This window comes from Bombina bombina, chromosome 7 (assembly GCF_027579735.1).
Source record: "Bombina bombina isolate aBomBom1 chromosome 7, aBomBom1.pri, whole genome shotgun sequence".
NCBI classification, from domain to species: domain Eukaryota; kingdom Metazoa; phylum Chordata; class Amphibia; order Anura; family Bombinatoridae; genus Bombina; species Bombina bombina.
Genome location: NC_069505.1, coordinates 429,242,980 through 429,270,280, shown reverse-complemented (window position 1 = coordinate 429,270,280; position 27,301 = coordinate 429,242,980). Strand labels below are relative to the sequence as shown.

General features: G+C 42.6%; 1 protein-coding gene across 1 annotated transcript in view; it reads left to right on the top strand.

Annotated features, from left to right (window-relative positions):
* Window positions 1–27,301, top strand: part of MEI1 (meiotic double-stranded break formation protein 1) — a 1,068,659-nt gene that overhangs the window by 942,879 nt on the left and 98,479 nt on the right. Inside the window, 3 exon segments of the mRNA XM_053689435.1 lie at window positions 1,027–1,123; window positions 8,553–8,659; window positions 23,457–23,588. Coding sequence (XP_053545410.1) covers window positions 1,027–1,123; window positions 8,553–8,659; window positions 23,457–23,588 — 336 coding nt within the window.

Sequence of the window (27,301 nt, the reverse complement as noted above, 5' to 3'; positions counted from 1 at the left end):
CCATAACTTCAACGGACTGTAACTCCGGTCCCCAGTAACGAATCATGCTGATTTTTGGACTGTGGCATCTGGGGACCGAGAGCTTTAAAATGACACCCTGGAAGTGCAGCCGCTCCACCGGGATCACCCGAAACTGCCACCCCTATGTATTGGGATTATGTGAGACTGTGGCTCCTATGGAGGTGCCGGGCTGTCTAGAGGGGCGGGAATGGCGGGAAAATAGTGGGATTGTCCAGGGTCTTATCAAGATGAGCTGACTGTATAAAAGGAGTGCATCAGGGGTGGTTACAGGCTGTGGTCACTTGCCAGCTACATAGCTGCAGTCGGCAGGGAAGAAGCAGGATCCCTTTTGGCGGAGCTACCCAGTCGGGGTAGCCGGGGGTATCCGTCACAGTACTCGATCGGGTTGAATTGCGGTGATCTCTGTCCGCCTCCTCAGAGCAGGCGGACAGGTTATGGAGCAGCGGTCTTTAGACGGCTGCTTCATAACTGGTGTTTCTGGAGAGCCTACAGGCTCGCCAGAAACACGGGTCCTCAAGCTCCAACCGGAACTTGATAAATGGGCCCCCTAGTCTCAATACACACTATATAGAGTCTGTAAAATAGAAAAAGAGGCGCTTCCTTGTGTGTATCAATTTGCTAGATACTCTTTGCCCAAACTGATACTTCCCAGCTCCCAATGTACTAACAAGAGATGCAGCACCCTAGTGTGCTGTTGGAAACAGTCTGGAATCTTGCAGCGCCCCAGCTCGCTGATCTCCCGCTTGCTGGAACAACAGTAGATTGGTTCTTTGTGTGCTTGTGAATCACAGCCGCACAGCTCCATATCCTCTGGTTTTCAGTCACAGCAGGCAGCTATTATACGATAATGTGTTTGGATCATATAGATCAGGCAAAACAATGTGGTTAAAAACACAATTTATTAAAACTAATAGATAAAAACAATCAATGCACTACAATGTGCAAATAGTGTGCAAATATGCTACACGTTTCTCAGCTCTCAGGCCGTTTCTTTTTATTGTACAGAGAGCTACTGATGCAAGGTTTTTGCTCAGCCCTCCTGTGCTTCAAGGACAAAGCAGAGGCTGCAAACCAGGAATCACGGACTCATTTTCGAGTGCAGGTCTGATAAGGTGCTATACTTTCTCCGGTTTGGGGCCATCAGAGAGCTCAGGGTGTGGTCTTCCCAAGAGGCGATGCTTCCAATCAATATTATGGAACTCAGGGCGATTTCCAATGCGCTATCTCAGCTCAGTACCTTTTCTGAGGTTCCAGTTGGACAATGGCATGACAGTGGTGTACATAAATCATCAGGGGGGAACTTGAAGCACCTTTGCAATGCAGGAGGTGTCACAAATCCTGACTTGGCAGAGAGTCATCAATGCACTATCTCGGCCATTCACATCCCAGGGGTAGAGAATTAAAATCTGGATTTTTTGAGCCACCAAGCTCTGCACTCGGGGGAATGGTCCCTCAATAGAGAGATATTCGATCAATTGGTAGATGGAAGACTTCTTGCCGCCTGGATGAGGACTTCTCCGGCTGGATGGATCCTTCAAGCGGGACTTCAAGAACTGTAAGTGGATCATCAGGGGTTAGTGTTAGGTTTTTTTAAGGTTTTTTTGGGGTGGGTTTTATTTTTAGATTAGGGTCTGGGCATGTAAAAGAGCTAAATGCCCTTTTAAGGGCAATGCCCATACAACTGCCCTTTTCAGGGCAATGGGGAGATTAGGTTATTTTAGACAGGTTTTTTATTTGGGGGGGGGTGGTTGGTTGGGTTTGCAATGTAAAAGAGCTGTTATCTTTGGGGCAATGCCCCACAAAAGGCCCTTTTGAGGGCCATTGGTAGCTTATTGTAGGCTAGGGTTTTTTATTTTGGGGGGCTTTTTTATTTTGATAAGGCTATTAGATTAGGTGTAATTCTTTTTTATTTTTCGTAATTTAGTTTTTTGTTTTGTTTTTGTAACTTAGTGTTTGTTTTCTTCTGTAATTTAGTACTTTTAATAAGGTTTAATTGTATATTTAAATAATTTTAGTAGGGTTAGGTTTTTTAATATGTAATTTAGTTTATTTAATTGGTATTTTAATTTAATTGTAGTATAATAGTTAGGGTAGGTTAATTAATAGTTTAAAATAGTTTATTTTAATTCTACAGGTAAGTTTTAATTTATACTAAGATAGGGATCTTGTAATTTTAATTTAAAGTTAGGGGGTTGTTAGGTTTAGGGGTTAATAGCTTTATTTAGTTTTTGGCGATGTGGGGGGCTGATGGTTTAAGGGTTAATAGGTTTAGTTAGTGGTAGTGATGTGGAAGGCCAGAGGTTTAGGGGTTGGGGAGCGGCGGGATAGGGGTTAACAAGTTTATTTAGGTTGCGGCGGGATAGGGGTTAATAACTTTATGTTGCAGCGGGGTCGGGGAGCAGCGGGATAGGGGTTAATAAGTTTATTAAGGTTGCTGCGATGTCGGGGAGCGGCAGGATAGGGGTTAAACATTTTAGTATAGTGGCGGCGTTTAGTGACAGGGTATAAATAAAGTTGGGAAAAAGCCGAATAGACGCGAGATCGATGACTGCTAATTAACAACAGTCCGATGCTCATCGCCCCGTACTTGGTGCGTGTCTTTTTGCCGTATTTTTTCATAAAAAAGGAGAGCGTATTGAGATACGCGGCCGTGATGTTAGGCGAGCGTATTAATGCCAGCAAATGCAACACAGTTGACGGCTTGATAGATATCCCCCAAGCTGTGGAAGGTTAAATTTTCTTGGTGTTATGATAAGGGTTATTCTTGGCATTCAGTGAGAATACTTTGTATTCTTCAATTTCTTCATGATGGCTTTGACAAGGGGTTGTTGGTCAGTTCTCTCAAAGGTCAAATTTCTGCACTTTAAGTTTTACTTCACAGGAAGGTAGCTCCTATTCCTGCTATTCAGCCTTTTTTGTTTAGGCTCTGGTAAGAATCAGACCTGTTGTCAGACCGATTTCTCCACCATGGAGTCTTAATTTGGTTCTCCAGTCTCCACCTTTTGAACCATTGCATTCTTTGGACATCAAGTTACTATCTTGGAAGGTCCTATTATTATTATTATTATCGGTTATTTGTAGAGCGCCAACAGATTCCGCAGCGCTATAAACAACGGCGGAGTACAACAAAACATTTATAGGGATCAAACGGGTAGTGGGCCCTGCCAAGAGTCACACTGTTGTAGTCAGCTCTTAAGAAGGTGATCTACAAACAGCTGGACTCTTAGGCTTACATGCTAAAGGGGTTCAGGGGATAGCAATTGAGGAGAGGAACTGATATAAAGAAAGGTTAGTGTAGGTTGTATGCATCCCTGAACAGTAGAGTCTTTAGGGAGCGCTTGAAGCTTTCAAAACTAGGGGAGAGTCTTGTGGAGCAAGGCAGAGAGTTTCACAAGATGGGAGCCAGTCTGGAGAAGTCCTGTAAACAGGAGTGTGAGGAGGTAACAAGAGAGGAGGAGAGTAACAGGTCATGAGCAGAGCGAAGGGGACGGGAGGGAGAGTATCTGGAGACAAGGGCCTCTAGTTATCAAGCCGTCAACCTTAAATACGCTGGAATTCCGCAGCGTATTTGTGGCGAGGCTGATTCGCCTAATTTATCAAGCCCTACAGACCAGCAAAAGTAGAATTTTGTGACGTAAGCTTCGATCCGCCGGACTCAGTCCGACACAGATTGATTCTTACGTCACTTCAGATGTTCCGAACGCAAGTTCGGCACAATCTGACTACTTTTGGAAGTTATCAAATGACTACCAGGTACGCTCGGCACTTTTCCGGCCCACCGTACCTGTATTTCAATCCGCCGCCCTGGAGGCGGCGGATCCCATAGGAATCAATGGGAGTCTGACCATAGCGAAAGCTCATGTTCGCTGCTGCCCGATATCCCATTGATTCCTATGGGAGATGTCTGCACCTAAAACCCTAACATGTACCCCGAGTCTAAACACCCCTAATCTGCCCCCCTACACCGCCGCCACCTATATTAAACATGTTAACCCCTAAAAAGCCGCTTCCGGAGCCCACCGCCACTCTAATAAACTTATTAACCCCTAAACCGCCGCTCCCAGAGCCCACCGCCACTCTAATAAACTTATTAACCCCTAAACCGCCGCTCCCGGACCCCGCCGCAACTATAATAATTATATTAACCCCTAAACCGCCGCTCCCGGACCCCGCCGCCACCTACATAATGTTCCGATCAGCCAATAGAATGCGAGCTCAATCTGATTGGCTGATTGGATCAGCCAATCGGATTGAACTTCAATCTGATTGGCTGATTGAATCAGCCAATCAGATTTTTCCTACCTTAATTCCGATTGGCTGATAGAATCCTATCAGCCAATCGGAATTCGAGGGACGCCATCTTGGATGACGTCACTTAAAGGAATATTCATTCGGCGAGTAGGCGTTGGTGGAAGAGGATGGATCCGCGTCGGCTGCTTTGAAGATGGCTCCGCTCCGCTCCGGATGGATGAAGATTGAAGACACCGCCTGGATGAAGACTTCTATCTGATGGAAGACCTCTTCAGCGCCCCTTGGATGAAGACTTCTATCGGATGGAAGACATCTTCAGCGCCCCTTGGATGATGACTTCGGCCCGGCTGGGTGAACATGGCTCAAGGTAGGGAGATCTTCAGGGGGTAGTGTTAGGTTTATTTAAGGGGGGTTTGGGTGGGTTAGAGTAGGGGTATGTGGGTGGTGGGTTTTAATGTTGGGGGGGGTTGTATTTTTTTTTACAGGCAAAAGCGCTGATTACTTTGGGGCATGCCCCGCAAAAGCCCTTTTAAGGGCTGGTAAAAGAGCTGGTTACTTTGTAATGTAGTATAGGGTAGGGACTTTTATTATTATTTTTTTATTTTTTTTATTAGGGGGCTTAGATTAGGTGTAATTAGTTTAAAATTCTTGTAATCTTTTTTATTTTCTGTAATTTAGTGTTTGTTTTTTTTGTACTTTAGTTAGTTTATTTAAGTGTAGCTACTTGTAGTTAATTAATTTAATTTATTTAATGATAGTGTAGTGTTAGGTTTAATTGTAACTTAGGTTAGGATTTATTTTACAGGTAATATTGTATTTATTTTAGCTAGGTAGTTAATAAATAGTTAATAACTATTTAATAACTATTGCACCTAGTTAAAATAAATACAAAGTTGCCTGTAAAATAAATATAAATCCTAAGATAGCCACAATGTAATTATTAATTACATTGTAGCTAGCTTAGGGTTTATTTTACAGGTAAGTATTTAGTTTTAAATAGGAATAATTTATTTAATGATAGTGTAGTGTTAGGTGTAATTGTAACTTAGGTAAGTTTTTATTTTACAGGTAAATTTGACTTTATTTTATCTAGGTAGCTATTAAATAGTTAATAACTATTTAATAGCTATTGTACCTAGTTAAAATAAATTTAAATTTGCCTGTAAAATAAAAATAAATCCTAAAATAGCTACAATATAATTATTAGTAATATTGTAGCTATATTAGGGTTTATTTTATACGTAAGTATTTAGTTTTAAATAGGAATAACTAATTTAATAAGAGTAATATTTATTTAGATTTATTTAATTAATATTTAAGTTAGGGGGGTGTTAGGGTTAGTGTTAGACTTAGGTTTAGGGGTTAATAATTTTATTATAGGTTGCGGCGGTGTAGGGGGGGCAGGATAGGGGTTAATAACTTTATTATAGGTGGCGAATGTGTAGGGGGGGCAGATTAGGGGTTAATAAGTTTAATATAGGTGGCGGCGGGGTCCGGGAGCGGCGGTTTAGGGGTTAAACAATTTATTTAGTTGCGGCGGGGTCCGGGATCCGCAGGATAGGGGTTAATAACTTTATTATAGGTGGCGGCGGTATAGGGGGGGCAGGATAGGGGTTAATAGGTATTGTGTAGGTGGCGGCGAGGTCCGGGAGCGGCGGTTTAGGGGTTAATATATTTATTATAGTTGCGGCGGGGTCTAGGAGTGGCGGTTTAGGGGTTAATAACTTTATTTAGTTGCGGGGGGCGCCGGTATAGGGGGTAGAACAGTATAGTATAGTGTGGGTGCTTAGTGACAGCTTATCAATAAAGCTGTAAAAAAGCCGAAGAGCAGCGAGATCGGATGAGTGATAACTATCACAGTCCGCTGCTCATCGCCCCGTACTTGGTGCGCGGCTTTTTGACAGCTTTTTTGATAACTTTGGCGAACGTATTCAGGTCCGCGGCGGCGATGTGAGGCAAGATTAGGCGAGCGTATTGGGGCCGGCGAAGGCAGGTACGTACGGAGCTTCATAACTAAAGGCCCATGTCTGAGATATAGGGGGGAGCAGTGCAGTTGAGGGCTTTGTATGTCAGAGTGAGAATTTTGTGTTTAATCCTAGAGGCAAGAGGAAGCCGGTGAAGGGATTGGCAGAGAGGTGCAGCAGATGAAGAGCGACGTGTCAGGAAGATGAGCCTGGTAGAGGCATTCATTATGGATTGTAAAGGAGCTAGGCGGTAGCTGGAGAGACCAGAGAGGGCAGAGTTGCAGTAATCGAGGCTAGAAAAAATGAGGGAGTGGGTTAAAGTTAAAGTCGAATTCTTATTAGCTATTTTCTCATCCTGTAGGGTTTCTGAATTGTCGGCTTTGTCTTGTGATCCGCCTTATTTGTTTGTTTGTTTTCATCAGGATAAGGCTGTACTACGTACGGTGTCTGTTTTTTTTGTGTGCCAAAGGTGGTTTCAGCAGAGAATATTAATCAGGAAATTGTTCCTTCCTTATGTCCAAAGCCACAGACTTCCAAAGAGAGATTATTACATAATTTGGACATGGTTAGGGCATTGAAGTTTTATTTGCAAGCTATGAAGAATTTTATTCAATCTAGAAGCTTGTTTGTTGTGTATTCGGGGAAATGCAGGGGCCAAAAGGCTACTTCTGTGTTTTTGTCTTTTTGGCTACAAAGTTTTGTTTGCACAACTTTTTTGGAGGCGGGTCAACAACCACCTGCTAGAATTACAGCTCATTCTACTCTTTCTACTTCTTGGGGCTTCAAGAATGAAGCTTCGGTAGAACAGATATGCAATGCTTGAACCTAGTCCTCTTTACAAGATTTTATCATTTTGATGGTTTTGCTTCAACTGAAGCGTTTTTTGGAAGGAAGGTACTTTAGGCAGTGGTTCCTGGTAAATAGGTGCCTGCCTTTCTGATTTATATCCCACCCTAAATTTGTGGACTTCTCAGCTTGGGTATTAGTTCCCAAGAGTAAGGTCTTGTGGACTCTCACAACCATTAGAAAGAAAACATAATTTATTCTTACCTGATAAATTCATTTCTTTCTTGGTTGTGAAAATAAATAATGAAAGCATATTGTAGAGTTTTTTATATATATATATATATATATATATATATAAGATTTATCATTTTATATTACCATCTCAAAGTGTTTACTGTCCCTTTAACTCACCACTTGTAATATGAGCGCTAAGACTTCTCCTCACACTATCCGTTAAAAGTATATGGTGCGATAACCAAAAATAAATTGTTGTCCGCGTGAAGATTCTCTGGTGTAGCTGTAATACCAGATTGTGCTCTATTCTTAGACCAAGGTTACGTAAATGTTAACGCACCCTGTGCTATCGATTATAGTCCACTTGTAATGTATCCCTAAATGTGACAAACTGTTGCCAATACATTTGCAGTACTACATATTTCAAACAGTTGACTTGTTTATTCATATGAACAGGGCAGGATAATATCACCTGAGATTACATTTAATGTAAGATTGGGGTGTGTCAGTTGCATAAAGTCACTTAACTTGTTGGGTAACAGAGAGATCCAACACAAAAGTGCCAGGCCCCTTGTGATATTCACAAATAAAAGTGTTTCAACCACTATGTCAACTAACACATGGGCTCCTTGTTCCCTTAACCTTTAAAGGGATAGTCTACGCCAGAATTTTTACTGTTTAAAAAGATAGCTAATCCCTTAATTACCCATTCCACAGTTTTGCATAACCAACACGGTTATATTAATATACTTTTTACCTCTGTGATTACCATGTATCTAAGCCTATACAGACTGTCCCCTTATTTCAGTTTTTTTGACAGACTTGCAGAATTAGTGCTGACTCATAAATAGCTCCACGGGAGTGAGCAAAATGCTATCTATATGGCACATATGAACTAGCACTGTCTAGCTGTGAAAACTGTCCAAATGCACTGAGATAAGAGGCGGCCTTCAAGGGCTTAGAAAGTAGCATATGAGCATACCTTGGTTTAGCTTTCAACAAAGAATACCAAGCGAACAAAGCAAATTTGATGATAAAAGTAAATTGGAAAGTTGTTTAAAATTACATTCCCCTATCTGAATCATGAAAGTTTAATTTTGACTAACTGTCCCTTTAAGGGAAAAGTTAAGGAGTAAATTTCATCATTAACCTCCACTGATCTGATTGCTAGTAATATACAGCTGAATGTTCTGAACCACAGAACAATTATTATATCTATTTATTTATGCTGAAACGGTATTTATATGCAGGTTTAATATTTGTTATTTATCGTAACTACTGTACCTTGTTACCCAGCACTTCATGTGGTATCACAGCCCTGGAACCAGCTAGTGCTCTTCACCTCTATGAGCGGCGCAGATAACATTTTTCTACAGCCTGGAATTCTTCGTTTGCTGATGCTGGTGGGTGCCACTGAGGTTTTAAATTATTCAAATAAATATTTTATGCACTAATTTTTACTGTTTCCCTATTGTAGACACCACTGGGTGCTATGTGTCCTCAAAATTATTTTTGCAGAACAATAAAACGATCTTAAAGTAAACTGAAGCCTGGGAGATGTCAGAACGAAGGTTCTGATATAACGTATGGATGTGGTGTCGGCTCACTGGAATTGGGGACAAGTTAGGGGAAGTGTTAAGCACATCTTAGAGAAGAGTGTGACCCATCATTGTAAAGAAGAGAATCTCCTCTTGTAACTGAGATGTAATTTGGCCCCTGGTTACCATGATATCCGTGTGATGATAGCAGCTTTATTACCTGTTAGACATTAGGCTTAAAGTAATAACTGAGTGAGGACTTTAAAGCTGCACTTATCTCAGCCAAGTCAATACAGCCATGAGATCACTTAACAGAGAGGATTTTTTTCCAAATAAAGAGCTTCTAGATAGCACATAGTTAATGTAAAACACTCAATTTTAGAAGCCATTCTACACCATAGTTAGGGTACTCAAATGAGGAGTGTTCACCATTAAATCCATATGTAACTAAAAGATAGGAAGCTGCACCAACCTAGATATTACATGGTTGTTCCATGACCCTCTAGATATCATATGGTTGTCACGTGACCATCTAGATATCATATGGTTTTCACATGACCTTCTAGATATCATATGGTTTTCACATGACCTTCTAGATATCATATGGTTTTCACATGACCCTCTGGATATCATATGGTTTTCACGTGACCATCTAGATATCATATGGTTTTCACATGACCCTCTAGATATCATATGGTTTTCACATGACCCTCTAGATATCATATGGTTTTCACATGACCATCTAGATATCATATGGTTTTCACATGCCCCTCAAATATCATATGGTTTTCACGTGCCCCTTTAGATATATGGTTGCCACATGACCCTCTATATATTTGTCATGTGTCCATTTAGATATCATATGGTTTTCACATGACCCTCTAGATATCATGATTGTCACATGACCTTCTAGATAGCATGGCTTTCACATTACCCAGTCTAGATAGTATATGGTTGTCCCATGACTCTATATATCACATGGTGGTCACATGACCATCTACACATCACATGGTTGCCACATGACATTTTACACATCATATGGTCAGGATGACCACATTTTCAAAATTAAAAACCTGGGGCACATTTGATGCAGTAAATTTCTTAAAGGTACATGAAACCCAATATTTTTTATTTCATGATTCAGATAGAGAATACAACATTCCAATTGACTTCTGTTATTTAATTTACTTCATTCTTCAGATATTCTTTGTTGAAGAAATAGCAATGAAAATGGGTGAGCCAATCACACAAAGCATCTATGTGTAGCCATCAATCAGCAGCTACTGAGCCTATTTAGATATGCTTTTCAAAAAAGGATATCAAGAGAACAAATTAGATAATAGAAGTAAATGGAAAAGTTACTTAAAATTGCTCCTCTTTGCAAATCATGAAATTAAAAATGTCGGTTTGATGTTCCTTTAAGTTAGCACTCATCAACTAAGAATTCGAGTAAAACCTTTTCTCTTGTTAAAGGGCCACTAAACCCAAAATCTTTCTTTCATGATTCAAATAGAGAATACAAATTTAAACAACATTACAATTTACTTCTATTATTTATTTTGCTTCATTTTTTAGATATCCTTAGTTGAAGAAAAAGCAATGCACATGGTGAGCCAATCACACGAGGCTTCTATGTGCAGCAACCAATCAGCAGCTACTGAGCATATCTAGATATGCTTTTCAGCAAAGAATATCAAGAGAATAAAACAAATTAGATAATAGGAGTAAATTAGAAAGATGTTTAGAATTGCATTCTCTTTCTAAATCATGAAAGAAAAAATGTGGGTTTCATGTCCCTTTAAGTGTATTCAGTCCACGGGTCATCCATTACTTATGGGATATATTCCCTTCCCAACAGGAAGTTGCAAGAGGATCACCCAAGCAGAGCTGCTATATAGCTCCTCCCCTCACATGTCATATCCAGTCATTCTCTTGCAACTCAACTAAATAGGACGTTGTGAGAGGTCTGTGGTGTTTTTTATACTTAGTTTATTTCTTCAATCAAAAGTTTGTTATTTTAAATGGCACCGGAGCGTGCTGTTTGTTCTCAGGCAGTATTTGGAAGAAGAATCTGCCTGCGTTTTCTATGATCTTAGCAGAAGTAACTAAGATCCACTGGCTGTTCTCGCACATTCTGAGCAGTGGGGTAACTTTCAGAAAGGGAATAGCGTGTGGGGAATCCCGCAAACAAGGTATGTGCAGTAAATTATTTTTCTAAGGAATGGAATTGACTAAGAAAATACTGCTGATACCGATGTAATGTAAGTACAGCTTTAAATGCAGTAGTGACTGGTATCAGGCTGATGAATGTATGTACAATAAGTATTTTTCTGAGGAATGGAATTTGACTAAGAAAATACTGTTAATACTGAAGTAATGTATGAGCCTTATCTGCAGTAGAAGCGACTGGTAGCAGGCTTATTAATAACACTACCTAACTTTTAAAGTGCATGTTTAAAACGTTTACTGGCATGTTATTCGTTTTTTGTGAGGTACTTTGGTGATAAATCTTTTGGGGCATGATTTTCCACATGGCTGTCGTTTATTTCTACATAGAAATGGTTAACTGAGGTTTCCCACTGTTGTAATAAGAGTGGGAGGGGCCTATTTTAGCGCTTTTTTGCGCAGTAAAAATTCAGTTACAGTCTTCCTGTTTCTTCCTCCTTGATCCAGGACGTCTCTAGAGAGCTCAGGGGTCTTCAAAATTCATTTTGAGGGAGGTAATCAGTCACAGCAGACCTGTGACAGTGTGTTTGACTGTGATAAAAACGTTAATTGTTAAATTGATTATCCGTTTTTGGGTATTAAGGGGTTAATCATCCATTTGCTAGTGGGTGCAATGCTTTGCTAACTTAATACATTTACTGTGAAAATTTGGTTGCTATAACTGATTTGGTTCATTGTTATTTCAACTGTGACGTTTTTTTGTGCTTCTTAAAGGCGCAGTAGCGTTTTTATATTGCTTGTAAACTTATTTGAAAGGATTTCCAAGCTTGCTAGTCTCATTGCTAGTCTGTTTAAACATGTCTGACACAGATGAATCTGTTTGTTCACTATGTTTGAAGGCCAATGTGGAGCCCCACAGAAATATGTATTGATGTCACTTTGAATAAAAGTCAAATTTTATCTGTAAAGAAATTATCACCAGACAACGAGGGGGAAGTTATGCCGACTAACTCTCCTCACGTGTCAGTACCTTCGCCTCCCGCTCAGGAGGCGCGTGATATTGTGGCGCCAAGTACATCAGAGAGGCCCCTACAAATCACTTTGCAAGACATGGCTGCTGTTATGACAGAGGTATTATCTAAATTGCCTGAATTAAGAGGCAAGCGCGATAGCTCTAGGTTAAGGACAGAGCGCGCTGATGATGTGAGAGCCATGTCCGATACTGCGTCACAATTTGCAGAACATGAGGACGGAGAGCTTCATTCTGTGGGTGACGGATCTGATCCGGGGAGACCGGATTCAGAGATTTCTAATTTTAAATTTAAGCTTGAGAACCTCCGTGTATTGCTAGGGGAGGTATTAGCGGCTCTGAATGATTGTAACACGGTTGCAATCCCAGAGAAAATATGTAGGTTGGATAGATACTTTGCGGTACCGGTGTGTACTGACGTTTTTCCTATACCTAAAAGGCTTACAGAAATTATTAGCAAGGAGTGGGATAGACCCGGTGTGCCCTTTTCCCCTCCTCCGATATTTAGAAAAATGTTTCCAATAGACGCCACCACACGAGACTTATGGCAGACGGTCCCTAAGGTGGAGGGAGCAGTTTCTACTTTAGCTAAACGTTCCACTATCCCGGTGGAGGATAGTTGTGCTTTTTCGGATCCAATGGATAAAAAATTAGAAGGTTACCTTAAGAAAATGTTTGTTCAACAAGGTTTTATCTTACAGCCCCTTGCATGCATTGCGCCTGTCACTGCTGCTGCAGCATTCTGGTTTGAGTCTCTGGAAAAGGCCATTCGCACAGCTCCATTGGATGAGATTATGGCCAAGCTTAAAGCACTTAAGCTAGCTAATGCATTTGTTTCTGATGCCGTTGTACATTTAACCAAACTAACGGCTAAGAACTCTGGATTCGCCATCCAGGCGCGCAGAGCGCTATGGCTTAAATCCTGGTCAGCTGACGTGACTTCTAAATCTAAATTGCTTAATATTCCTTTCAAAGGGCAGACCTTATTCGGGCCCGGCTTGAAAGAAATTATTGCTGACATTACTGGAGGTAAGGGTCATACTCTTCCTCAGGACAGGGCCAAATCAAAGGCCAAACAGTCTAATTTTCGTGCCTTTCGTAACTTCAAGGCAGGAGCAGCATCAACTTCCTCCGCTCCAAAACAGGAAGGACCTGTTGCTCGTTACAGACAGGGCTGGAAAGCTAACCAGTCCTGGAACAAGGGCAAGCAGGCCAGAAAGCCTACTTCTGCCCCTAAGACAGCATGAAGAGAGGGCCCCCTATCCGGAAACGGATCTAGTGGGGGGCAGACTTTCTCTCTTCGCCCAGGCTTGGGCAAGAGATGTCCAGGATCCCTGGGCGTTGGAGATCATATCTCAGGGATATCTTCTGGACTTCAAAGCTTCTCCTCCACAAGGGAGATTTCATCTTTCAAGGTTATCAGCAAACCAAATAAAGAAAGAGGCATTTCTACGCTGTGTACAAGACCTCTTAGTAATGGGGGTGATCCACCCAGTTCCGCGGACGGAACAAGGGCAAGGGTTTTACTCAAATCTGTTTGTGGTTCCCAAGAAAGAGGGAACCTTCAGGCCAATCTTGGACCTAAAAATCTTAAACAAATTCCTAAGAGTTCCATCATTCAAAATGGAAACTATTCGAACCATCCTACCCATGATCCAAGAGGGTCAATATATGACCACAGTAGACTTAAAGGATGCCTACCTTCATATACCGATTCACAAAGATCATTATCGGTACCTAAGATTTGCCTTTCTAGACAGGCATTACCAGTTTGTAGCTCTTCCCTTTGGATTAGCTACGGCCCCGAGAATTTTTACAAAGGTTCTGGGCTCACTTCTAGCGGTGCTAAGACCGCGAGGCATAGCGGTGGCTCCGTACCTAGACGACATTCTGATTCAAGCGTCAAGTTTTCAAATTGCCAAGTCTCATACAGAGATAGTTCTGGCATTTCTGAGGTCGCATGGGTGGAAGGTGAACGTGGAAAAGAGTTCTCTATCACCACTCACAAGAGTCTCCTTCCTAGGGACTCTGATAGATTCTGTAGAAATTAAAATTTACCTGACGGAGGCCAGGTTATCAAAACTTTTAAATACTTGCCGTGTCCTTCATTCCATTCCACACCCGTCAGTAGCTCAGTGCATGGAAGTAATCGGCTTAATGGTAGCGGCAATGGACATAGTACCATTTGCGCGTCTGCATCTCAGACCTCTGCAATTATGCATGCTAAGTCAGTGGAATGGGGATTACTCAGATGTGTCCCCTACACTAAATCTGGATCAAGAGACCAGAGATTCTCTTCTCTGGTGGATTTCTCGGGTCCATCTGTCCAAGGGGATGGCCTTTCGCAGGCCAGATTGGACAATTGTAACAACAGATGCCAGCCTTCTAGGTTGGGGCGCAGTCTGGAACTCCCTGAAGGCTCAGGGATTATGGACTCAGGAGGAGAAACTCCTCCCAATAAACATTCTGGAGTTGAGAGCAATATTCAATGCTCTTCTAGCTTGGCCTCAGTTAGCAACACTGAGGTTCATCAGATTTCAGTCGGACAACATCACGACTGTGGCTTACATCAACCATCAAGGGGGAACCAGGAGTTCCCTAGCGATGTTGGAAGTCTCAAAGATAATTCGCTGGGCAGAGTCTCACTCTTGCCACCTGTCAGCGATTTACATCCCAGGCGTGGAGAACTGGGAGGCGGATTTTCTAAGTCGCCAGACTTTTCATCCGGGGGACTGGGAACTTCATCCGGAGGTCTTCGCTCAACTGATTCATCGTTGGGGCAAACCAGATCTGGATCTCATGGCGTCTCGCCAGAACGCCAAGCTTCCTTGTTACGGATCCAGGTCCAGGGACCCGGGAGCGGTGCTGATAGATGCTCTGACAGCCCCTTGGGTCTTCAACATGGCTTATGTGTTTCCACCATTTCCGATGCTGCCTCGACTGATTGCCAAGATCAGACAGGAGAGAGCATCGGTGATTCTGATAGCGCCTGCGTGGCCACGCAGGACCTGGTATGCAGACCTAGTGGACATGTCGTCCTGTCCACCATGGTCTCTACCTCTGAGGCAGGACCTTCTAATACAAGGTCCTTTCAAACATCCAAATCTAATTTCTCTGAGGCTGACTGCATGGAGATTGAACGCTTGATCCTATCAAAGCGTGGCTTCTCGGAGTCAGTTATTGATACCTTAATACAGGCACGGAAGCCTGTTTCCAGAAAAATTTACCATAAGATATGGCGTAAATATTTATATTGGTGCGAATCCAAGGGTTACTCATGGAGTAAGGTTAGGATTCCTAGGATATTGTCCTTTCTACAAGAGGGTTTAGAAAAGGGCTTATCTGCTAGTTCGTTAAAGGGACAGATTTCTGCTCTGTCTATTCTCTTACACAAACGTCTGGCAGAAGTTCCAGACGTCCAGGCTTTTTGTCAGGCTTTGGCTAGGATTAAGCCTGTGTTTAAGACTGTTGCTCCTCCATGGAGCTTAAACTTGGTTCTTAAAGTTCTTCAAGGGGTTCCGTTTGAACCCCTTCATTCCATTTATATTAAACTTTTATCTTGGAAAGTTCTGTTTTTGATGGCTATTTCCTCGGCTCGAAGAGTCTCTGAGTTATCGGCCTTACATTGTGATTCTCCTTATCTGATTTTCCATTCAGACAAGGTAGTTCTGCGTACTAAACCTGGGTTTTTACCTAAGGTAGTTTCTAACAGGAATATCAATCAGGAGATTGTTGTTCCTTCTTTATGTCCTAATCCTTCTTCAAAGAAGGAACGACTTTTGCATAATCTGGACGTAGTCCGTGCCCTGAAGTTCTATTTACAGGCAACTAAAGATTTTCGTCAAACTTCTTCCCTGTTTGTCGTGTACTCTGGTCAGAGGAGAGGTCAAAAAGCTTCGGCAACCTCTCTCTCCTTTTGGCTTCGTAGCATAATACGTTTAGCCTATGAGACTGCTGGACAGCAGCCCCCTGAAAGAATTACAGCTCATTCCACTAGAGCTGTGGCTTCCACCTGGGCCTTTAAGAATGAGGCCTCTGTTGAACAGATTTGCAAGGCTGCAACTTGGTCTTCGCTTCACACTTTTTCAAAATTTTACAAATTTGACACTTTTGCTTCTTCGGAGGCTGTTTTTGGGAGAAAGGTTCTACAAGCAGTGGTTCCTTCTGTTTAAGTTCCTGCCTTGCCCCTCCCATCATCCGTGTACTTTGGCTTTGGTATTGGTATCCCACAAGTAATGGATGACCCGTGGACTGAATACACTTAACAAGAGAAAACATAATTTATGCTTACCTGATAAATTTATTTCTCTTGTAGTGTATTCAGTCCACGCCCCGCCCTGTCTTTTTAAGGCAGATCTAAATTTTAATTAAAACTCCAGTCACCACTGCACCCTATGGTTTCTCCTTTCTTGTCTTGTTTCGGTCGAATGACTGGATATGACATGTGAGGGGAGGAGCTATATAGCAGCTCTGCTTGGGTGATCCTCTTGCAACTTCCTGTTGGGAAGGGAATATATCCCATAAGTAATGGATGACCCGTGGACTGAATACACTACAAGAGAAATAAATTTATCAGGTAAGCATAAATTATGTTTTTCTTTCTAATGACACAGTGAGTCCACGGATCATCTCTAATTACTATTGGGAATATCACTCCTGGCCAGGAGGAGGCAAAGAGCTTCACAGCAAAGCTGTTAAATATCACCTCCCTTCCCTCTAACCCCAGTCATTCTCTTTGCCTACGTTAAAAGTAAGGAGGTGGTAAAGTTAAGGTGTCTGAAAGAAGATTCTTCAATCAAGATTTTATTATTTTGAAGCAGAGCAAGATTGTCCTGCTTCCTCCAGGGGTTTAGCCGTAGCCCATGTCAGTCTCTTCAGTAGAGCAGTGGTGGCTTTTAAGCAGTTGGGAACTTGTGGGGTATAATCCTCACTGCGCCTCCCAAATAGTTGTTGCTGCCCTATCCGGAAAGCCTGATTAGGATTATTTAGCCTTTCCTATTTTCCCACGGGTCCATGGGGGAGAGCACCTCTCATACCATGTGAGCTGCCCTGCTGCCGGGCAGATTGTTCTTCAGGTAAGTGCCTAATCTTAATTTCTTTGAAGAATGTGGCACTTTTTTAGTTAAGCCTGTTTTTGGGACACTAACAATCCTATTTAGTGTTAATAGGATTTTAGTAGGCAGTGTGTGCAGGCACTGGGGACGTATATTCTTTTGGAGAGAGGCTCAGATTTAGTTTATTGTTCCAGTTCTGAAGGCTCACATATGGTTAATGTTCCGGTTTCATTCCGGTCCTTGTGGGACAGAGTCAGTGTGTTTTTTACTACGGAGATTATGCAACGGCTCTGGCATTGATAATAATGGCGGCCGGCTTCTTTCTAGTTAGGTTACGCCCACGAATAGGAAGGGCGGGCTTCTGAGGAGGCAATTTAGTGTTGAGCGCCTTTCCAGAGCTTTTCCCGTTAGTTCCGGTCCGGAGTGTGTTGCTGCGTCTCTGCTTAAAGTGTTATACCGTAGCCGTTTTTGAACAGCTAGACTTGAATCCGGATCGTAGTTTGAGTAATCCGGTTCACAAGGGGACAGGTAGGCACCTCAGCAAGGAGTGCTGAGGTGAGGAGTCTGTCTGAGGGTTATAGTAAACTGCTGTTTTTGCGGTAGTAAGAGAATAAAGGAAGATTCTTTTTTCTTTTAAAATTTAAAGTGACAGTAACGTGTTTTTTTTTGTGTTATTATTTTTCAAACTTAAATAAAGCTGTTGAGTTTATTTTGTTTATAAATTGAGTAAAGATGGATCAAGAGTCCCTGCAAAATGTTACATGTGGCTTGTGTTTTGACTCTAATGTGGAACCCCCAATTCCATTTTGTCCCTCATGTATTGGAAGAACATTACATTACAGGGACAGACTTTTTGAATCTGAGCCATCATTAGCTAAGGCGGATGCTGTTCAGGGGTCCCCTGTTCAAGATATGCCGCAGCTTTCTCCTCAAGTGTCCCAAACATTATTGTCTACACATGCAGTGCCCTGCGTTTCCTGTCACACTCCAGTTGGGGTTACCTTGCAAGGCATTGCTACCCACATATCCTCTGCGGTAACTGATGCGCTGTCTACTTTTCCCATGCTACAGGGAAAACGCAAGAGGAAATGTAAGGAATCAGTGAGTAAGGTTTATCCTCTGCGGTAACTGATGCGCTGTCTACTTTTCCCATGCTACAGGGAAAACGCAAGAGGAAATGTAAGGAATCATTTAGTAAGGTTTCTGACACAGTCATGGCTATTCCGAATGTTCCCTCCCAGAAATCTGAGGAGGAAGATACTTCAGTAGCATCTGAGGGTGAAATCTCAGACTCAGACAGTGTTATACCTTTAACTGTATCTTTCAGGTTTAAGCTAGAACACCTCCAGTTGTTACTTAATGATGTTTTGGCCACTCTGGACGACTCCGACATGACTGTCGTGGTCAATCCTAAGAAGTCAAGTAAGTTAAACAAATACTTTGACGTTCCTTCCACGGTTGAGGTCTTTCCGGTACCAGACCGGGCTACAGAGATTATTGCTCAGGAATGGGAGAGACCTGGTATCCCTTTTTCTCCATCCCCAATTTTTAAGAAGATGTTTCCAATAGCTGACTCTATCAAGGAGTCTTGGCAGACGGTTCCCAAGATGGAAGGGAAAATTTCCACTTTGGCTAAGAGAACCACTATTCCAATAGAGGATAGCTGTTACTTTAAGGATCCTATGGATAAGAAGTTGGAAGGGTTACTAAAAAAAAGATGTATGTACACCAGGGTTTACAATGGCAACCTGCGGTGTGTATTGCTACCGTCACCAGTGCTGCGGCATACTGGTTTGATGCGTTGTCTGAATCTATTCAGACAGATACTCCCCTTGAGGAGATCCAGGATAGAATCAAGGCTCTTAAGTTGTCCAATTCCTTTATTACGGATGCTTTCCTACAAGTTATTAAGTTGGGAGCAAAGATTTCTGGTTTTGCAGTACTGGCCCGCAGAGCTTTATGGTTGAAATCATGGTCTGCGGATGTGTCATCTAAGTCTAAGCTTTTGATAATTCCCTACAAGGGTAAGATCTTGTTTGGGCCAGGCTTGGTAGAAATTATTTCAGACATTACGGGAGGTAAGGGTCATTTCCTCCCTCAGGATAAGAGGAATAAGCAGAAGGGACGTCAGAGTAATTTTCGTTCCTTTCGAAACTTCAAGGGTAAGACTTCTTCTCCCTCTGCCAAGCAGGAACAGTCCAAGCCTTCCTGGAGATCCAACCAGTCTTGGAACAAAGGGAAACAATCTAAGAAGCCCGTTGGTGACTCAAAGTCAACATGAAGGGTCTGCCCCCTGATCCGGGACCAGATCTTGTAGGGGGCAGACTTTTCTTCTTCGCTCAGGCCTGGGTTCAGGATGTGCCGGATCCCTGGGCGGTGGACATCGTGTCCCAAGGATACAAACTAGAGTTCAAAACCTTTCCTCTCAGGGGCAGGTTTCTACTCTCAAGATTATCTGTAGACCAGATAAAAATAGAGGCGTTCTTACACTGTGTCCGGGACCTTTCCGACCTAGGAATGATAGTTCCTGTTCCGATGCAGGAACAGGGTCTGGGATTCTACTCCAATCTGTTCATGGTTCCAAAAATAAAGAGGGAACTTTCAGATCAATTTTAGATCTCAAAAGTCTAAACAAGTTCCTCAGAGTACCGTCCTTCAAGATGGAAACTATTCATTCCATTCTTCCCTTGGTTCAAGAAGGTCAATTCATGACAACAGTAGATTTAAAGGATGCGTACCTACATGTTCCCATCCACAGGGATCATCACAAGTTTCTGAAGTCCTCCTTTTTGGACAAACACTTCTAGTTTGTGACTCTTCCATTGGGCCTTGCCACAGCTCCCAGAATTTTCTCAAAGGTCCTTGGAGCCATGTTGGCATTGCTCCGGTTGCGGGGCATTGCAGTGGCGCCTTATCTGGACGACATTCTGCTCCAGACGCCATCCTTTCAACAAGCAAGCTCCCCACACGGAGATGTAGTTATCTTTTCTGCGTTCTCACGGATGGAAGGTGAATTTGGGAAAGAGTTCCTTGATTCCAGCTACAAGGGTAGTGTTCCTGGGAATCATAATAGTTTCCTTATCAATGAAAATATTTTTGACAGAGGTCAGAAAGTCAAAGATCCTCGACTCTTGTCTGGCCCTTCAGTCCTTCCCTCGGCCGTCTGTGGCTCAATGTATGGAGGTAATCGGTCTGATGGTAGCGGCCATGGACATCATTCCATTTGCCTGATTCCATCTCAGACCTCTGCAGTGGAACAGGGATTATGCGGATCTGTCTCCGCAAATTCATCTGGATCAGGCGACAAGAGACTCTCTTCCTTGTCTCAGGATCATCTCTCCCAGGGAACCTGCTTTCGCAGACCCTCCTGGGTGATTGTGACAACGGACGCCAGCCTGCTGGGATGGGGAGCTGTCTGGGGCTCACTAAAGGCTCAGGGGACATGGACTCGGGAGGTGTCTGTTCTCCCCATAAACATCCTAGAGCTGAGGGCGATCTTCAATGCTCTTCTGGCCTGGCCTCATTTAGCTTCAGCCCGGTTTATATCAACCATCAGGGAGGAAATTGGAGTTCCTTGGCCATGACAGAGGTAGCCAAGATTATTCAGTGGGCAGAGACCCACAACTGTTGTCTATATGCAATCCACATTCCAGGAGTGGACAATTGGGAAGCTGATTTTCTGAGCAGACAGACCTTTCACCTGGGGGAGTGGGAACTCCATCCGGAGGTGTTTTCCAACTTGATTCTCAAATGGGGACAGCCGGAGCTGGATCTCATGGCATCTCGACAGAATGCCAAGCTCCCGAGGTACGGGTCGAGATCAAGGGATCCTCAGGCTGTACTGATGGATGCTCTAGCGGACCCTTGGAATTTCAGTCTAGCATACCTATTTCCTCCATTTGCTCTCCTTCTTTGGGTCATTGCTCGAATCAAACAGGAGAGGGCGTTGGTGATCCTCATTGCACCGGCGTGGCCTTGCAGGATCTGGTATGCAGACCTAGTGGAGATGTCATCTCTCCCTCCTTGGAGACTCCCACTGAGGAAGGACCTTCTACTTCAAGGGCCCTTCCTTCATCCAAATCTCGTTTCTCTGAAGCTGACTGCTTGGAGATTGAACGCTTAATTCTATCTATGCAGGGTTTTTCTGAGTTGGTCATTGAGACCATGATTTAGGCTCGTAAGCCTGTTACCAGAAAGATTTACTATAAGATATGGCGTAAATATCTGTATAGAGGTTAGTCTTGGAGTAGAGTTCGGATTCCTAGAATTTTGTCTTTTCTCCAGGAGGGTCTGGAGAAGGGATTATATGCTAGTACCTTGAAGGGTCAAATTTCTGCCTTATCTATTTTGTTGCATAAACGTCTGGCGGACGTGCCAGATGTGCAATCCTTCTCTCAGGGCTTGGTCAGAATCAGGCCTGTGTTAAAACCTGTTACTCCTCCCTGGAGTCTTAACCTTGTTAAAGTTCTTCAACAGGCTCCGTTTGAGCCTATGCATTCTTTAGATATTAAGATGTTATCTTGGAAAGATTTGTTTCTTGTTGCAATTTTTTCTGCTCGTAGAGTCTCTGAGCTCTCTGCGTTGCAGTATGAAGCCCCTTACCTTATTTTTTATTCGGATAAGGTAGTTCTGCGTACTAAGTTAGGGTTCTTCCCTAAAGTGGTTTCGGATAGGAACATTAATCAAGAAATCGTTGTTCCTTCTTTGTGTCCTAACCCTTCTTCTCATAAAGAGCGTCTGTTGCACAACCTAGATGTGGTGCGTGCGTTGAAATACTATTTACAGGCGACTATGGATTTTCGCCAGTCTTCAGCTCTGTTTGTTGTTTTCTCTGGGAAACGCAAGGGTCAGAAAGCTATGGCTACTTCTCTTTCTTTGTGGCTGAAGAGTTTAATTTGTTTGGCCTATGAAACCGCTGGACAGCAGCCTCCTGAGAGAATCACGGCTCATTCCACGAGGGCTGTTTCCTCTTCCTGGGCCTTCAAAAATGAAGCTTCTGTGGAACAGATTTGCAAGGCTGCAACTTGGTCCTCTTTACACACTTTTTAAAAATTCTATAAATTTGATACTTTTGCCTCGGCTGAGGCTTCTTTTAGGAGAAAGGTTCTTCAAGCAGTGGTGCCTTCCGTTTAGGTTCCCTGTCTTGTCCCTCCCTTATCATCTGTGTCCTCTAGCTTGGGTATTGATTCCCAATAGTAATTAGAGATGATCCATGGACTCACCGTGTCATTAGAAAGAAAATGAAATTTATGCTTACCTGATAAATTTATTTATTTTTTGACACGGTGAGTCCACGGCCCGCCCTGTATTTTTACAGACAGTGTTTTCTTTGTTTTATAAACCTCAGGCACCTCTGCACCTGGTTACTGAATGACTGGGGTTAGAGGGAAGGGAGGTAATGTTTAACAGCTTTGCTGTGGTGCTCTTTGCCTCCTCCTGCTGGCCAGGAGTGATATTCCCAATAGTAATTAGATGATCCGTGGACTCATCGTGTCAAGAAATAAATACATTTATCAGGTAAGCATAAATTTCGTTTCTTTTAGTAAAAAAAAAAATAAAAGACTAAAAGGGTATAGTTATGCTCTTTAGAGGGGCTGCCACTCTCTTTGACCAACTTGCCCAAAGTCAGAGTGGCAATAATTCCCCACATCGCCTAAAAGTCTTTTTTTTTCTTCTAATTTTATATATATATATATATATATATATATATATATATAATTATTTTTTAAAGGGAAATAGACACTGACTGAAAATAATGGTGGAGCTTGTGGATGAATAATTAGTATATAATGTGAGTCTTTGTCAAAATGTTTGGCCATGGCAAAACCAGGACATTAGCCTCTCATGAAAATGTTTCTTGGGTACACAAGACAGCTTGTTAAAAGCCGTGACTGTCACAGTAAACCTGGGATGTCTGGTCATCCTGCACCTATAGGTATCATATGTTAATGTACAAATGTGTCATATAAATATGCTTGGGCCATTTGATTTATTTTTGCCATTTGTAGAATTTTCTACAAACACCTATGTACTGTGAGTCGTTCTTTGTGTCTGTATCTTAATAACTTAGAAATATCTGCTCATATCATGAGCACCTGTAATCTCAATTTATTTCATATTAGTGTGGGACCTTTTTCTATGTAGAGTTAGTATAAATGGTTTTAAATATTCTTTAAAATGAATCGGTTTGGACAGTTTGTCAATAAAAGTAAATTGAGCTTTTGTTAGGTACTTGTGGCTGTAAAAACGGATTTAGAAAGAAGAGAGACAGTTTAAAATAATACAAAAAAAAGTGTAATTAATAGCCGCAAATCCTTGCGTATAAATAAATTGTGTTAAGCACCAACGAGAATTATTAATGACTGCCATAAATGTGTGCAGTTACCAATAACATTTTTGTCATTTCTTTAAGTTTGTGAAGTATGAGAATAGTAACGTTGTTACCAAAAGGGAGGTGAAGCAAATACTTGATGAGGCAACAAAGCTCAAACTATCGGACCTTCCTCCTGCCGCTGCTCAGAATTTGCACCTCTTCCTGCAACAGGTGAGAATGTTACAGCTAGTTACAGTATATTCACATTAAGACAGGGACATGTGTCTGCCCAGTATATTAAATGTAGTATAACTCATAGGGGTCTATTTATGATAGTGCGGATGGACATGATACGATGTAGCGTATTACAGGCCCGGACTGGCCATAGGGCATACCGGGCATTTGCCCGGTAGGCCGCGGTGAAGTTGGGCTGCAACCTCACACGGCATACAATTTTTTTTTTAAAACTGAATTTTTTTTTTCTAAATGTTAAATATATATTTAATATATGTTAACTCCGTGCCGTGTTTAATAAACTATTGTAAATTGTATACTACTACTAGTAGTAGTAGTATACAAATTACAATAGTTTATTTAGTTCTGACTGTCTACTCCCTCAGTCATATACAGAATCCCAATTTGTATTGGCCGCCGGGCGCCACCGCACAGGCACACTACTTCCGGCCTGGGTCTGACTCTGAGCTCTGAGGCTGAGCGCGCACTGCGAGTGACACGCCCTGCATGCGGCTGCACTACACTCATGCCGCATGCAGGTTCCACGTGGGTGTCGTGTGTCAGTGGCTGGAGCCGGCCGGAAACATGCTGCCGCCGGGCCGGGTGGGTCCCCTGAGTGGCTTCATCATCCGACCGCATCCATACGATTAGGCAGCCTCCATCCCATTCTCCAGACTCCCAGTCCAGACCATGGGCAATGGCATTCCGTGAGGCCGGGGGCTAGTAAGCAGTGCCACTATGATGACTGGCCAGCAGCAGCTGCAGGGCAGGTAGGAGACAGGTCTGGTCTGAGGTCTCAGAGAGAGAGAGACTGAGAGGACCTTTTCTCATTCATATACAAAATGGCCTTGGGACCCTGGATCTGATGGTAGTTAAAGGAGGGGGCCCTGGGGCTTATGGTAGTTACATGATGGGGTGCCCTGGTGCTGATGGGGTTTACAGGTAACAGGGGGGGTGATGACACTGATGAGGCTTATTGGAGATACAGGGGGGCTCTGGGCAGGGCCGGACTGGGACCAAAAAGAGGCCCGGGCATTTTAGGGCAAAGAGGCCCCCCCCCCCCGACTCACCATTTCTTTTTTTTTTTTTAAAGATAAATTTTTATTGATTTTGACAACAAATAAAGCATTTTTAAAACACAAGTAAAGAAATCACAAGATTTTGAATTCAGTGTACAAATCACAAAGATCAAAAAACAACTCTAATTGCGAGTAACCACAATTTTCAAACAACCGATATCTAATCCATAGACTTCTGGAATATAATGTCTAAGTTGTTACAGTCATTAACAGTGGCTTCATTGTCCATAATCGTTTTCTAGAGATATTAATATAAATCTTACCTATAAGTCATAGGTGGTATGGAGCAATTACCATGTGCTATAACTCCTAAAACGCTAGTCTAGGATCAAACCTTAATCTAACTAAGGATAAGTACAAAGAGACAGCAGAGGGGGAAAGGGGGACAAGGGAAAAAGAGGGGGGGGGGGGGGTTAGTATCTGACAGAGACATCCCTGATGCTATGCTTGCGACTAATTTATAAAACCGCCACGTCGGTGGTATGAAGCAAATTGTATGATCCGCAAAGTGTTCCTGGTTTTCTTACTCTAAAGATGCATCTAGCGTATAGAGGGTCTATTGTGTTTGTTTGGCAGTAATAGAGTCCCAATAAAATCTGACATCCGCATAAAATGCGGATTTGCCTCTTTTAAAATAGCCATATTCTTCACATGAGAGCATCTTGTCTGTGTTTTGTAGCCAGTTGTCTTGTGAAGGTATTGTGGGGGATTTCCAGTGTAAGGCGATCAGAGACTTAGCGCTGTTGAGACCAATGCGTATTAGTGTTTTCCTAATTTTACATTGGAGAGGGGGGGACTCATTTAGGAGGATCAATTTAGGATTTAGAGAGAAGACCGTCTCTGTTAATTGTCCTAGTGAGGCTTCTATTCCCTTCCAATATGAGTTAAGTTTGGGGCATGACCACCACATATGCAGTGTGGTGCCCCGGTCATTGCAGCCTCTCCAGCACAAAGATGAGGAGGTGGGGTAAATGTTGTTTAACCTAACTGGTGTCAAGTACCAGCGCATAAGTACTTTGTAGTTGAGTTCAATGACCTTAGGGGAAGTGGATGAGGTACGTGTGTTCTGATATATTTGCAGCCATTGTTTAGTATCTATCGCTGTATCTAGTTCTCTGTGCCACTTAGCTGCATATGGTGGGAGTGAAGGGGTTTGTGCATTTTGGAGTATCCCTTTAGCTAGTGAAAGTGTACCTCTGGTTGTTTTCCCTGATAGGCAGATTTGTTCAAAAGGCGTCGGTACTCTCAGAAGGTCTGCCTTATTGGGAGATGTCACAATAAAGTGTCGCAATTGCGCATATTTTAGCCACGGGACAAAGGACCCAAATAGGATTGGTGTAAGTTCTTCTCTAATTCTTAGTTTGCCTTGCGTGATCAAGTTAGCTACGGGGACCGAGTCTAGCAGCTCAGTGATTAGTGCGTCTTTTTTCCTGTTGTCATATCCTCCCATCAGTTCTATGTTAGGGAAGATTGGCGTGAGAGGGGAGGTAGGTGTCGATAGTGACTGGGTCGTTTTGAGTAAGTAATCCCAAGTGCTGAATATATGTCGATAGAGTATAGACGATTGACAAGAGGGAGTGCGCCTAGTTTTGGGGAGCCAGCAAAGGGGGCCTGGATTAGGGGATCTGAGTAACTGAGAATCAATTGCTACCCATGCCTTAGAGTCTTTTCTACAATGCCAGTCTAGTATTCTCTGCAGCACCGATGCATGATAATATAAGCTAATGTCTGGCAATCCCAGTCCTCCATTCTGGAGGGATCTATACATTGTTTCCCTCGCTATCCTTGGGCGTGATTTACCCCATACAAAGGTATTCACAGCTTTTTGAAGCTGTTGTAAGAATGTTTTAGGAAGGGCGATTGGCATAGCCTGCAGAGTGTATAGAATTTTTGGGAGTATTGTCATTTTAATTGACTGTATTCTACCCCACCATGACAAAGGTTTGTCCTTCCAGGAGGATAAGGAGTGTTGTATGGATTGTAGTAGAGGCCGGTAGTTCAAGGTGAACCATCGCCCTGGACTAGCTGATAACACTATGCCTAAATATTTTAGGTGCAGATTTTGTATTTTAAATGGACAAGCTGGTGTAAAGGTTGCAAAGGTACTGGCAGTCATGGAGATATTTAAGAGTTCTGATTTTGAATAGTTTATGTGAAAGTGCGAAAATCTACTAAACTTGTCAAATTCCAGGGTCAGGTTGGGCATAGATATGTCAGGGAGCGTTAAGGTGACCAGCACATCGTCTGCAAACATAGCTAGTTTGTGTGAGTCTGGGCCAATGTTAATGCCGTGTATATCTGGGTTTTTTCTGATATGACAAGCTAGGATCTCCATCGTGAGGACAAAGAGTATGGGTGAGAGTGGGCAACCTTGCCTGGTTCCGTTGTTAATATGAAAGTTATGAGATAGTACCCCATTTGCGCGGACTTTTGCCGAGGGATTATTATATAGGTGAAATATTCGTTTGATCATTAGTTCCCCGAAACCAAAATGTTTAAGTGTGCTACGTAGGAAGGGCCAGTTCAGTCTATCAAAGGCCTTTTCCGCATCAGTGGAGACCAGGACAGCAGGGATATGTTTTGATTTTACAAATTCCATTAGATGGAGAACCCTAATTGTGTTGTCCCTGG